General features: G+C 53.5%; 1 protein-coding gene across 1 annotated transcript in view; it reads right to left on the bottom strand.

Moving 5' to 3' along the window:
• Positions 1-13990, bottom strand: part of UBA1 (ubiquitin like modifier activating enzyme 1) — a 50691-nt gene that overhangs the window by 13157 nt on the left and 23544 nt on the right. Inside the window, exon 25 of the mRNA XM_075324620.1 lies at positions 12584-12684. Coding sequence (XP_075180735.1) covers positions 12584-12684 — 101 coding nt within the window. The remainder of the gene's footprint in view (positions 1-12583; positions 12685-13990) is intronic.

Here is a 13990-nt window from a genome sequence, read left to right as displayed (position 1 = left end):
ACACAAAAGAACAACAGCCTGAAGGGAACAGGGGCGGGTGCTGGGTCTCCCAATAGGAGCTAGAAGAAAAGGAATTTACGGTAAGTAAACAAAATTCCCTTCTTTGTCGCTCCATTGGGAGACCCAGACAATTGGGATGTCCAAAAGCAGTCCCTGGGTGGGTAAAAGAATACCTCGATAAAAAGAGCCGAAAAACGGCCTCCTCTTACAGGTGGGCAACCGCCGCCTGAAGGAGTCGCCTACCTAGGCTGGCATCTGCCGAAGCATAGGTATGCACCTGATAGTGTTTCGTGAAAGTGTGCAGACTCGACCAGGTAGCCGCCTGACACACCTGCCGAGCCGTAGCCTGGTGTCGCAATGCCCAGGACACCGACGGCTCTGGTAGAATAGGCCTTCAGCCCTGCAGGAATCGGAAGCCTAAAAGAACGGTAGGCTTCAAGAATCGGTTCCTTGATCCACCGAGCCAAGGTTGACTTGAAAACCTGAAATCCCTTACTCTGGCCCGCGATAAGGACAAGAGCGCCTCAGACCGGCGCAGGGGCGCCGTGCGAGAAATGTAGAGCCGGAGTGCTCTCACCAGATCTAATAAATGCAAATCCTTTTCACATTGGTGAACTGGATGCGGACCCAAAGAGGGGGAGACTATATCCTGATTGAGATGAAACGGGGATACCTTAGGGAGAAAGTCCGGACCGGACGTAGAACCACCCTATCCTGGTGAAACACCAGGAAGGGGGCTTTGCATGACAGCGCTGCTAGCTGAGACACTCTTCTGAGTGATGTGACTGCCACTAGGAAGGCCACCCTTTGCGAAAGGCGAGATAGAGAGATCCCGCATCGGCTCGAAAAGTGGCTTCTGAAGAGTCGTCAGCACCCTGTTAAGATCCGAGGGTGTTAACGGACGCTTGTAAGGTGGGACCGGAAAGCGCCGATACTTGTCCCTTGAGAGAGCCGAGAGACAAGCCCTTGTCCATTCCGGATTGAAGGAAAGAAAGAAAAGTGGGCAAGGCAAACGGCCAGGGAGTAAAACCCTGATCAGAGCACCAGGATAAGAAGATCCTCCACGTCCTGTGGTAGATCTTGGCGGACGTTGGTTTCCTGGCCTGTCTCATGGTGGCAATGACCTCTTGAGATAACCCTGAGGACGCTAGGAGCCAGGACTCAATGGCCACACAGTCAGGTTTAGAGCCGCAGAATTCAGAAGGAAATATGGCCCTTGAGGCAGCAAGTCTGGTCGGTCTGGGAGTGTCCACGGTTGACCCACCGTGAGGTGCCACAGATCCGGGTACCACGATCACCTCGGCCAGTCTGGAGCGACGAGGATGGCGCGGCGGCAGTCTGACCTGATCTTGCGTAACACTCTGGGCAGTAGTGCCAGAGGAGGAAAAACATAAGGCAGTCGAAACTGCTACCAGTCGTGAACTAGCGCGTCTGCCGCCAGAGCTCTGTGATCCTTGGACCGAGCCATGAATGCTGGGACTTTGTTGTTGTGCCGAGACGCCATTAGATCGACGTCCGGCGTTCCCCGGCGGCAACAGATCTCTAGAAACACGTCAGGGTGAAGAGACCATTCCCCTGCGTCCATGCCCTGGCGACTGAGAACATATGCTTCCCAGTTTTCTACGCCCGGGATGTGAACTGCGGAGATGGTGGATGCTGTGGCTTCCGCCCACAGCCGAATCCGCCGAACTGCTCGGAAGGCTTGACGACTGCACGTGTGCCGCCCTGGTGGATGATGTACGCAACCGTCGTGGCGTTGTCCGACTGAATTCGGATCTGTCTGCCCTCCAGCCACCGCTGGAACACCTTTAGGGCTAGATCCACTGCCCTTAACTCCAGAACATTGATCTGAAGGGAGGACTCTGTCGGAGTCCAGGTTCCCTGAGCCGAGTGGTGGAGGAAGACCGCTCCCCACCCTGACAGACTCGCGTCCGTCGTGACCCCAGCCCCGGCTGGGGGCCGGAAGGATTTTTCCTCCGCCCAGGAAGTGGAAAGAAGACACCACTGAAGAGAGGTTTTGCTGCAAGGAAAGAAGGGAATTTTGTTTACTTACCGTAAATTCCTTTTCTTCTAGCTCCAATTGGGAGACCCAGACAGTGGGTGTATAGCTACTGCCTCTGGAGGCCGCACAAAGAACTACACTTAAAAGTGTAAGGCCCCTCCCCTTCTGGCTATACACCCTCCCGTAGGAGTACAGATTCCTCAGTTTTAGTACCAAAGCAAGAAGGAGGAAAGCCAATAACAGTTTCAAAAACAAATTCAATCCGATAACAAGATCGGAGAACTTAAGAAACAACATGAACAACATGTGCACCCGAAAAACGAAACCCTAAGAACAAATAGGGCGGGTGCTGGGTCTCCCAATTGGAGCTAGAAGAAAAGGAATTTACGGTAAGTAAACAAAATTCCCTCCTTTTTCGCTCCTAATTGGGAGACCCAGACAGTGGGACGTCCAAAAGCAGTCCCTGGGTGGGTAAAAAGATACCACATGAACGGGCTGTCAGACAGCCTCTTCCTACAGGTGGGCCACCGCCGCCTGAAGGACCTGTCTACCTAGGCTGGCATCTGCCGAAGCGTAGGTATGCACTTGATAGTGTTTGGTAAACGTGTGCAGACTCGACCAGGTAGCCGCCTGGCACACTTGCTGAGCCGTAGCCTGATGCCGCAATGCCCAGGACGCACCCACGGCTCTGGTAGAATGGGCCTTCAGTCCAGATGGAATCGGAAGCCCAGCAGAACGGTATGTGTGAAGAATTGGTTCCTTGATCCACCGCGCCAGGGTGGATTTGGAAGCTTGCGATCCCTTATGCTGACCAGCGACTAGGACAAAGAGCGCATCAGAACGGCGTAGAGCCGCCGTGCGAGAAATGTAAATCCTGAGTGCTCTCACCAGGTCCAACAGATGTAAACCCTTTTCAAATTGGTGAACTGGATGCGGACACAAAGATGGCAAAGTGATATCCTGATTGAGATGAAAGGAAGAAACCACCTTGGGAGAAAACTCTGGAATTGGACGCAGTACTACCTTGTCTTGGTGAAACACCAGGAAGGGAGATTTGCAAGATAACGCCGCTAGCTCGGACACTCTTCGAAGAGACGTGACCGCCACAAGAAAAACTACCTTTTGTGAAAGCCGAGAAAGTGGAACCTCTTTCAAAGGCTCGAAAGGCGGCTTCTGGAGAGCAATGAGAACCTTGTTCAGATCCCAGGGTTCCAATGGCCGTCTGTAAGGAGGAACGATATGACAAACTCCTTGGAGAAACGTGCGTACTTTAGAAAGCCGTGCCAAGCGCTTCTGAAAGAATACGGATAGCGCGGAGACTTGACCCTTAAGAGAGCTAAGCGACAAACCTTTTTCCAACCCAGACTGCAGGAAGGAAAGAAAAATTGGCAATGCAAATGGCCAGGGAGAAAACCCTTGAGCCAAGCACCACGCTAAGAATATCTTCCACGTTCTGTGATAGATCTTAGCTGAGGATGGTTTTCTAGCCTGTCTCATTGTGGCAACAACTTCATGAGATAAACCTGAGGCCGCTAGGACCCAGGACTCAATGGCCACACAGTCAGGTTCAGGGCCGCAGAATTCAGATGGAAAAACGGCCCTTGAGACAGCAAATCTGGACGGTCTGGTAGTGTCCACGGTTGGCCTACCGTGAGATGCCACAGATCCGGGTACCACGACCTTCTTGGCCAATCTGGAGCGACGAGTATGGCTCGATGGCAGTCGGACCTGATTTTCCGGAGAACTCTGGGTAACAATGCTAGAGGTGGGAACACATAGGGGAGTCGGAATTGCGACCAATCCTGAACCAAGGCGTCTGCCGCCAGTGCTCGGTGATCGTGAGACCGTGCCATGAAAACTGGGACCTTGTTGTTGTGCCGTGACGCCATCAGATCGACGTCCGGCGTCCCCCAGCGGCAACAGATCTGCTGAAACACGTCCGGGTGAAGGGACCATTCTCCTGCGTCCATGCCCTGGCGACTGAGAAAGTCTGCTTCCCAGTTTTTCACGCCTGGGATGTGAACTGCGGATATGGTGGACGCTCTGCTTTCCACCCACGTCAAAATCCGTTGGACTTCTTGAAAAGCTTGGCGACCGTGTTCCCCCTTGGTGGTTGATGTACGCCACCGCCGTGGAATTGTCCGACTGAATCCGAATCTGCTTGCCTTCCAGCCATTGTTGGAAGGCTCGCAGGGCAAGATAGATTGCTCTGATTTCCAGAACATTGATCTGCAGGGTGGACTCTTCCAGAGTCCACATCCCCTGAGCCCTGTGGTGGAGATACACCGCTCCCCACCCTGATAGGCTCGCATCCGTCGTGACCACTGCCCAGGACGGGGGAAGGAACGACTTTCCCTGTGACAATGAGGTGGGGAGAAGCCACCAACGCAGAGAGTCCTTGGCAGTCTGAGAGAGGGAGACAGTCCTGTCGAGGGACGTCGATTTCCCGTCCCATTGGCGTAGAATGTCCCATTGTAGAGGGCGCAGATGAAACTGCGCGAACGGGACTGCCTCCATTGCTGCTACCATCTTTCCTAGGAAATGCATGAGGCGCCTCAGTGAGTGCGACTGGCTCTGAAGGAGAGATTGCACTCCAGTCCGTAGCGAGCACTGCTTGTCCAGTGGAAGCTTCACTATCGCTGAGAGAGTATGAAACTCCATGCCAAGATAAGTCAGAGATTGGGTCGGGGTTAGATGAGACTTTGGAAAGTTGATAATCCACCCGAAACTCTGGAGAGTGTCTAGTGCCACCTTCAGACTGTGTTGGCATGCCTCTTGAGAGGGTGCCTTTATAAGCAGGTCGTCTAGATACGGGATGACCGAGTGACCCTGCGAGTGCAGAACAGCTACTACTGCTGCCATGACTTTGGTGAAGACCCGGGGGGCTGTTGCCAGACCGAAAGGTAACGCTACGAACTGCAGGTGTTCGTCGTGTATGACGAAGCGTAGGAAACGCTGATGCTCTGGTGCGATCGGCACGTGGAGATACGCATCTTTGATATCTATTGATGCTAGAAAATCTCCTTGAGACATTGAGGCTATGACGGAGCGTAGGGATTCCATCCGGAACCTCCTGACTTTTACGTGTCTGTTGAGCAACTTTAGATCCAGGACGGGCCGATACGATCCGTCCTTTTTTGGGACCACAAACAGATTGGAGTAAAAACCGTGCCCTTGTTCCTGAAGAGGGACGGAGGTCACCACTCCTTCCGCCTTTAGAGCGGCCACCGCCTGCAACAGAGCATCGGCTCGGTCTGGTGGTGGAGAAGTTCTGAAGAAACGAGTTGGCGGACGAGAACTGAACTCTATCCTGTACCCGTGAGACAGAATATCCCTCACCCAACGGTCTTTGACGTGTGACAGCCAGATGTCGCCAAAGTGGGAAAGCCTCCCACCGACCGCGGATGTGGGAATCGGAGACCGCAAGTCAGGAGGACGCCGCCTTGGCAACGGTTCCTCCGGCTGTCCTTTTTGGGCGTGACTGAGACCTCCAAGAATCTGAGCGTCTCTGGTCTTTTTGAGTCTTCTTTGACGAGGCGAATTGGGACCTGCCCGGTCCTCGAAAGGACCGATAACCAGACTGACCCCTCCTCTGTTGGGGTCTGTTTTGTCTGTGTTGCGGTAAGGATGAGTCCTTACCCTTGGAGTGTTTGATGATTTCATCCAAACGCTCTCCAAACAATCGGTCACGAGAAAAAGGCAAATTGGTTAAGCACTTCTTGGAATGAGAATCTGCTTTCCAATGTCTCAACCACAGGGCCCTACGCAAAACAACGGAGTTGGCTGACGCCACTGCCGTGCGGCTTGTAGCGTCAAGAACAGCATTAATCGCGTACGACGCGAATGCCGCCATTTGCGAGGTCAATGGTGCTACCTGCAGGGCAAATGCACGTGTGACGGAGTCAACTCGCGCAAGCCCGGCTGAGATAGCTTGGAGTGCCCATACGGCTGCAAAAGAAGGCGCTAATGACGCTCCAATCGCTTCATAGATGGATTTCAGCCAGAGCTCCATCTGCCTGTCAGTGGCATCTTTAAGTGCCGCTCCATCTTCAACTGCAACCAAGGATCTAGCTGCAAGCCTGGAAATTGGAGGATCCACTTTTGGACACTGGGTCCAACCCTTGACCACCTCAGGGGGAAAAGGATAGCGTGTATCTTTAAGCCGTTTAGGAAAACGCCTTTCAGGATAAGCGTGGGGTTTCTGGATTGCGTCTCTAAAGTCAGCGTGGTCCAGAAAAGTGCTTAAAGTACGCTTAGGGTATCTGAAATGGATTCTCTCGTGCTGCGAAGCTGACTCCTCCACAAGAGGAGCTGGTGGGGAAATATTTAACATCTTATTGATGTTAAATATAAGATCATTAACTATGGCGTCACCCTCTGGTGTATCTAGATTGAGAGCGGTCCCAGGATCAGAATCCTGATCAGTTACGTCCGCCTCATCACCCATAGATTCATCTCGCTGGGACCCTGACCATTGAGATGAATGTGAAGGCCCGTCATAGCGAGCCCGCTTAGGCTGCCCGGGGCCATCGTCCGAGTCAGAGTCTTCACCCTGAGGTGTATATGCCCGTCCCGGAGCTTGGAGCTGAGGGGGACCAGGGGGCAAAGATTGCACAGTGTCCGTGGCCTGAAGTACAGGCCTAGCTCGCAATGTGTCAAGAATTTGTGACATAGTGAGAGACATTCTGTCAGCAAAAGCTGCAAACTCAGTTCCTGTCACCTGGACAGCATTCACAGGTGGTACACCCTGGGTCACGTCCAGCAGAGGTCCCGACTGTGCAAGCGCCGCAGGGGCCGAGCACTGCACACAATGGGGGTCCGTGGAGCCTGCCGGTAGAAAAGTCCCACATGCGGTGCAGGAAGCATATAATGTCTGTGCCTTGGCACCCTTGCGTTTTACGGACGACATGCTGCTGGCTCTCTGCAATGTGAGAGAGTCTATAGCCAAAGGGCGACCAGCGCTATGCAATACAAAGTATTTGTAGAAACAAAATACTAAGAATACTACTGGCACAAGAGGGGGTGAGCCCTGAGGGCTGCTTACCGCCCGCTGAATAGCGGGTAAGAGGCTGCAGAATTCCTTGTCTGGGTCTCCCCGGCTCCCCTCTGCAGCTCAGCGTGTCAGCAGGAATGGCTGCCGGCGTCTGTGGAGAGGGGCGGTCCGTGGGAGTTCCCAAACAAAAGTGCGGGAAACAGTGTCCCCTCTGTGCCGATTGTGAGGGCTGGAGTATGTAAAAACGACTCCAGCCCTCAGCGCTGATGCACTGGCCAGCGTCCCGCCCCTCTCCTGACTGGCAGGTCTGGGGGCGGGAACGAACGGAAGCAGGCCGCAAAAGCCGGGGACTCGAGTTATCAGCGCGGCCGCCGTAAAAGCGCGGGCCGCGCTGAAGTCCCCGGCGCACCACAAGTGCCAGCCGCGCCGCAGTCCCAGCGGCCGGCGTGACCGATTCCCAGACGTGGCCAGCGTCCCGCCCCTCTCCTGACTGGCAGGTCCGGGGGCGGGAACGAACGGAAGCAGGCCGCAAAAGCCGGGGACTCGAGTTATCAGCGCGGCCGCCGTAAAAGCGCGGGCCGCGCTGAAGTCCCCGGCGCACCACAAGTGCCAGCCGCGCCGCAGTCCCAGCGGCCGGCGCGACCGATTCCCAGAAGTGTGCCTGCTTCAGCGAAGCTGAATGAGGCCATGGCACAAGCGCCGTAGCGCTGATGTCCCCCGGCGCACTACAACACCCAGCATGCTGCGGTGTGAGCGCCAAATGCACGGGGACACAGAGTACCTTGAGGAAGCAGGGCCATGTCCCTGATGTACTCCGCTCCATCCAGCATCTTCTCCAGGGGCTGTAGATGGAGCACGGTCTCAGTGCCTGGAGACCAGTAAATCCCACTTCACCCAGAGCCCTGTAAAAAGGGATGGGGAAGGAATCAGCATGTGGGCTCCTGCCGCCGTACCCGCAATGGGTACCTCAACCTTACAAACACCTCCGACATACAGTGGGGTGAGAAGGGAGCATGCTGGGAGCCCTGTATGGGCCCTCTTTTCTTCCATCCGACATAGTCAGCAGCTGCTGCTGACTAAAAACAATGGAGCTATGCGTGCATGTCTGACCTCCTTGCGCACAAAGCTAAAACTGAGGAATCTGTACTCCTACGGGAGGGTGTATAGCCAGAAGGGGAGGGGCCTTACACTTTTAAGTGTAGTTCTTTGTGCGGCCTCCAGAGGCAGTAGCTATACACCCACTGTCTGGGTCTCCCAATTAGGAGCGAAAAAGAAGAGACGTTCTTGTCTAGGGACGTCGACCTCCTGTCCCATTTGCGGTGTCCGATAAAATCGGACGCAGACGAAACTGCGCAAGGGAACTGCCTCCCTTGCTGCCACCATCTTCCTTAGAAAGTGCATGAGGCGCCTCAAGGGGTGACTGGGCCCGAAGGAGAGATTGCACCCCTGTCTGTAGTGAACGCTGACTATGCAGCGGAAGCTTCACTATCGCTGAGAAAGTATGAAACTCCATCCCGAGGCAAGTCAGTGATTGGGTCGGTGTCAGTTTTGACCTTGGAAATTTGATGATCCACCCGAACCCCTGGAGGGTCTCCAGAGCAATGGTCAGGTTGAGTTGACATGCCACCCAGGAGGGTGTCTTGACTAGAAGACCGTCTAGGTAAGTGTTCACCGAGTGGCCCTGTAGGACCGCCACCACTGCTGCCATGACCTTGGTGAAGATCCGTGGGGCTGTCGCCAGGCCGAATGGCAGTGCCACGAACTGAAGTGTTCGTCCCTGATGGCGAAACGCAGAAAGCGTTGAAGCTCGGGTGCGATCGGCACATGGAGATAAGCATCCTTGATGTCAATTGATGCTAGGAAGTCTCCTTGTGACATCGAGGCTTCAGAGTGTTCACCGCCTGAAAAAGTGCATCGGCTCGCTCGGGGGGCGGAGATGTTTTGAAGAAACTAGTCGGAGGATGAGAGCAGAGCTCTATCCTGTAACATTGAGACAGAATGTCTCTCACCCATCGGTCTTGGACATGTGGCCACCAGGCGTCGCAAAAGCGGGAGAGCCTGCCACCGACCGAGGACGCGGTCTTGGTGAGGCCGAAGTCATGAGGAAGCCGCCTTGTGACTTAGACCGCCATGCAGAAGAGTTCCTCTAGCCCTCCTCTGACCTGTTGGACGTGGAGGAACGGAACTTTGCTGAGGACCGAAATGACCGAAACCTTTGGACTGGGGCAAGGACGATACCTTTCCCTTGGACTGTCTAGTAACTTCATCCAATTGCTCGCCAAACAAACGTTCGCCAGAAAATGGCAAACCGGTTAAGAACTTCTTGGAAGCAGAGCCTGCCTTCCATTCACGTAGCCACATGGCCCTGCAGACTGCCACCGAATTGGTGGATGCTACCGCTGTACGGCTCGCAGAGTCCAGGAACGGCATTCATGGCGTAGAACGAAAGAACCTACGCCTGAGAAGTGAAGGACACAACCTGAGTGGCAGAGTTATGTGCAACCGCAATAATCTCAGCCAGAGAAGTTGAGATAGCTTGGAGTGCCCTCACGGCTGCGAAGGCTGGAGCACAAGATGCGACTATGGCGTCATAGAAGGATTTCATCTCAGCACCTGAAAACTGGTGCCCCACAGTGCTCAGTGAGGGGGAAGGAGGATACCAACGTATGCTCCAGCCCTCCCTGCCGACGTCCAGTCGACCGTCCCGTCGTTACCCCTGACTGGCAGGCCCGAGAACGGGAGTATATGGTACTAGGCCGCAAGAGCCGGGTACTAAATTTAAAAACGCGGCCGGCAAACATGGCGCGGTCGGCGCGGTAGTCCCAGTCTCACAAACCACTCAGCAACCGCTGCGGCATTTGTAACAGATGCTGCATGCACCGTCCCTCAGGGGACACAGAGTACCTTATGATGCAGGGCTCTGTCCCTGATGATGTCCAGTCTCCTGTCCGTCAGAATCTCCCAGGGGCTGCGGATGGAGCCCGGTCCCAGAGCATGGCGACCGGTTAGGATCCCCCTCTCCCAGAGCAGTGTTGAGCAGATTCTGAGATCCTCCACCGGCAGAATTATAACAATGGCTGCCGGCGTTCCGAGGGGAGGAGAGAGCCGTGGGCGGAACCGCAAAAGTGCGGGAACCTGGTGGCCCATAGTGATCAGTGAGGGGGGCGGAGGACAGCGAAGTGTGCTCCAGCCCTCACTGTCGGCATCATACCGACCGTCCCGCCTTTCTCCCTGACTGGCAGGCTCAGGGGCGGGAGTTTAACACACTAGGCCGCAAAAGCCGGGGACTAAAGTAAAAATCGCGGCCGACAAACGGGCACGGTCGGCGCGGTAGTCCCAGACAAAAAATCCACACCGCAGTCGCAGCTGCGTCTGAGGCCAAGGTGCTTCATGCACCGTCCCAACGGGGACACAGAGTACCTGTAGATGCAGGGCCATGTCCCTGACGATACTCCGTCTCCTGTCCAGCAGATTCCCCCAGGGGCTGCGGAGGGAGCCCGGTCCCAGTGGCTGGATGACCGGTTAGGATCCCACTTCCCCAGAGCCCCTAAGGGATGGGGAAGGAAAACGGCATGTGGCTCCTGCCTGTGTACCCGCAATGGGTACCTCAACCTTAACAGCACCGCCGACTCAGTGGGGTGAGAAGGGAGCATGCCGGGGGCCCTGTTAGGGGCCCTCTTTTCTTCCATCCGATATTATCAGCAGCTGCTGCTGACTAAAATGTGGAGCATTGTGTGCATGTGTGCCTCCTTCAACACAAAGCATAAAACTGATGAGCCCGTGATGCACGGGAGGGTGTATAGCAGAGGGGAGGGGTTACACTTTTTAAAGTGTAATACTTTGTGTGGCCTCCGGAGGCAGAAGCTATACACCCAATTGTCTGGGTCTCCCAATGGAGCGACAAAGAAATATGTTTTTTTAAAAAAGCATTGCAAAAACGGAGGATGACCCCAATAATCTGATCAATGGTTTCTGACCCCCAGCAGCAGGCATCAATCTACCCCCCCCCCCATGGGATTTAGAAAGCATCATGGGCTCGGCCTGAAATTATCCCCTTCATCCTCAGGCAATCGTCAGTTTTATTTTTTGTTTTTAGTCTTCCTCTTATTTAATGAGGCAAAAAAGGGGCGATTTTAAACTTTTTTTTCCATATTTTTGTAATTATTTTGTTTTAATAGTTTCATTTTTTACTGTATTAGTCACCTTAAGGGATTTAAAGCTGCAAATGCCTGATTGACTGCTTGTGCCATACACAGCAGTGCATCAGCACTGCTATGTATAACAAAAAAAGCCACGGTTTGATAGGTGTCCAATAAAGAGGATGCCTGGCCGATGGGCTCACATCAAACTGGCCATTTTTGTCTGCCAACTATCAGTTTTTCCTAGCAGTGATGCATGTCTATATTCCCATTGTTCCACATGCCTTAGCACTGCACAGTGCGGCTGTCACTAATTTGTTAGTATGTCCAGTTTGCACCTGTTCACATTAGAAAGGCCGGATGTCCCATCAGTCTTCTTAGGTTACATATCTCCAGGCACGGGCACGTGGAATGATGTGTCCACACGCCAGTGGCAGAGACTGACGGCAGCGTTTTAACAGTCACAGGTGGAACAGAGGCAGATGATGGCTGAATTCAGCCATCATCTGCTGGGAAAGATGTGGGATTGACGTGTAAGACCGCATCCAAGTCAGGAACACCAGAGAGTCTCAAGGAGACAATAGGGAACACCAGAGTCTCAAGGAGACAATAGGGAACACCAGAGAGTCTCAAGGAGACAATAGGGAACACCAGGGAGTCTCAAGGAGACAATAGGGAGCACCAGAGAGTCTCAAGGAGACAATAGGGAACACCAGAGAGTCTCAAGGAGACAATAGGGAACACCAGAGAGTCTCAAGGAGACAATAGGGAACACCAGAGAGTCTCAAGGAGACAATAGGGAACACCAGAGAGTCTCAAGGAGACAATAGGGAACACCAGAGAGTCTCAAGGAGACAATAGGGAACACCAGAGAGTCTCAAGGAGACAATAGGGAACACCAGAGAGTCTCAAGGAGACAATAGGGAACACCAGAGAGTCTCAAGGAGACAATAGGGAACACCAGAGAGTCTCAAGGAGACAATAGGGAACACCAGAGAGTCTCAAGGAGACAATAGGGAACACCAGAGAGTCTCAAGGAGACAATAGGGAACACCAGAGAGTCTCAAGGAGACAATAGGGAACACCAGAGAGTCTCAAGGAGACAATAGGGAACACCAGAGAGTCTCAAGGAGACAATAGGGAACACCAGAGAGTCTCAAGGAGACAATAGGGAACACCAGAGAGTCTCAAGGAGACAATAGGGAACACCAGAGAGTCTCAAGGAGACAATAGGGAACACCAGAGAGTCTCAAGGAGACAATAGGGAGCACCAGAGTCTCAAGGAGACAATAGGGAACACCAGAGTCTCTCAAGGAGACAATGGGGAACACCAGAGAGTCTCAAGGAGACAATAGGGAGCACTGTAGATCTAAGCCAGGGTCTATTGTAAAGGGGTTCAGAGCTGCCGGGGTGATGCACGGATGTCTGTACGCGGGCGAGGATACTCACGGGATTTCAAGCCGCTCCTTCAGCTTGGCCGCTTGCATGAAGAAGGAGTAGAGCATGGAAACTCCTTGTGACAACATGGTGATCTCCAGCTTGTGTTCTCTCTGCAAACAATAGGACAAGGTTACATCAATGGCGGCCGGTCACATCACGTATGAAACGGTCGTCTCCCTGCTCCTCAAAGGCAGGGTGGATTTCGGTGCACAAGGACAGGGACTTCTGCCTCCTCAGCTTCCGTGTCCTTAAGAGGACGACGTGATCTAGATCACATCTTCTGCACTTTTCGTCAGATGTCCCCCACCCCAGGGAGTGCTGCATTTCCCTGCGGACCCCATCCATCCCCCATAACTGTGGCTGCAGTGTCGAGCCCGACAGGTCATGTTGCCCCCTAAAAACCCTTTCCTGTATCCTCCAATTCATTCAATGAAAAATCGTATATCCCAAGCACAAAAGTCACATTTTTGCACCGTGCCCCTCCACTCCGTGTTACCCGTTCCGGCACTAATCCTCTGGTTTCTTTCCATTTTGGTTCTATAGGTTTTCATCCCGGCATCTTGATCATCGAGAACCCATCTGATTCCATAGATTCCTTCAGTGAAGAAATTAGCAGCCCAGTTTTTGTTAAAATCAGAGGTTTAAGGGTCTCGTGCATCAGCGCGGGACTATGGGTCTCTTGATCCTTGTCTCTACCATGAGGCCTATGGGTCTCTTGATCCTTGTCTCTACCATGACCCCTTTGAGGTCTATGGGTCTCGTGATCCTGGTCTCTACCATGACCCCTTTGAGGTCTATGGGTCTCTTGAGCCTGGTCTCTACCATGACCCCTTTGAGGTCTATGGGTCTCTTGATCCTTGTCTCTACCATGACTCCTTTGAGGTCTATGGGTCTCTTGATCCTTGTCTCTACCATGACCCCTTTGAGGTCTATGGGTCTCTTGAGCCTGGTCTCTACCATGACCCCTTTGAGGTCTATGGGTCTCTTGAGCCTGGTCTCTACCATGACCCCTTTGAGGTCTATGGGTCTCTTGATCCTTGTCTCTACCATGACCCCTTTGAGGCCTATGGGTCTCTTGATCCTTGTCTCTACCATGACTCCTTTGAGGCCTATGGGTCTCTTGATCCTTGTCTCTACCATGACCCCCTTTGATGTCTATCGTCTTCCTGATCGAAATTTTGCTCCGGCACAGTGCTAGCCGCGAGCGACGATTGCGCAGATTGATTCCCTGGCAACCTTCAGTAAAACTGTGCCGTTGCATGCGCAGATCGGGATCCTAACGCACAAGGATCCGACCCACAGTCTCGCGCCGACGCACGGAAAACCCAAATGTCTAATGAGGATTTAACAAAAAGCTCAAAAGGGGCCATCGTCCCGGTGGGTATGTGCGGGCACGAGGTCATCAGCGGAGCTCAA

The sequence above is a fragment of the Anomaloglossus baeobatrachus genome, chromosome 9 (genome assembly GCF_048569485.1).
Source record: "Anomaloglossus baeobatrachus isolate aAnoBae1 chromosome 9, aAnoBae1.hap1, whole genome shotgun sequence".
NCBI classification, from domain to species: domain Eukaryota; kingdom Metazoa; phylum Chordata; class Amphibia; order Anura; family Aromobatidae; genus Anomaloglossus; species Anomaloglossus baeobatrachus.
Note: the sequence above shows the minus strand (reverse complement) of the source record. Positions and strands in the feature narration are given on the sequence as shown.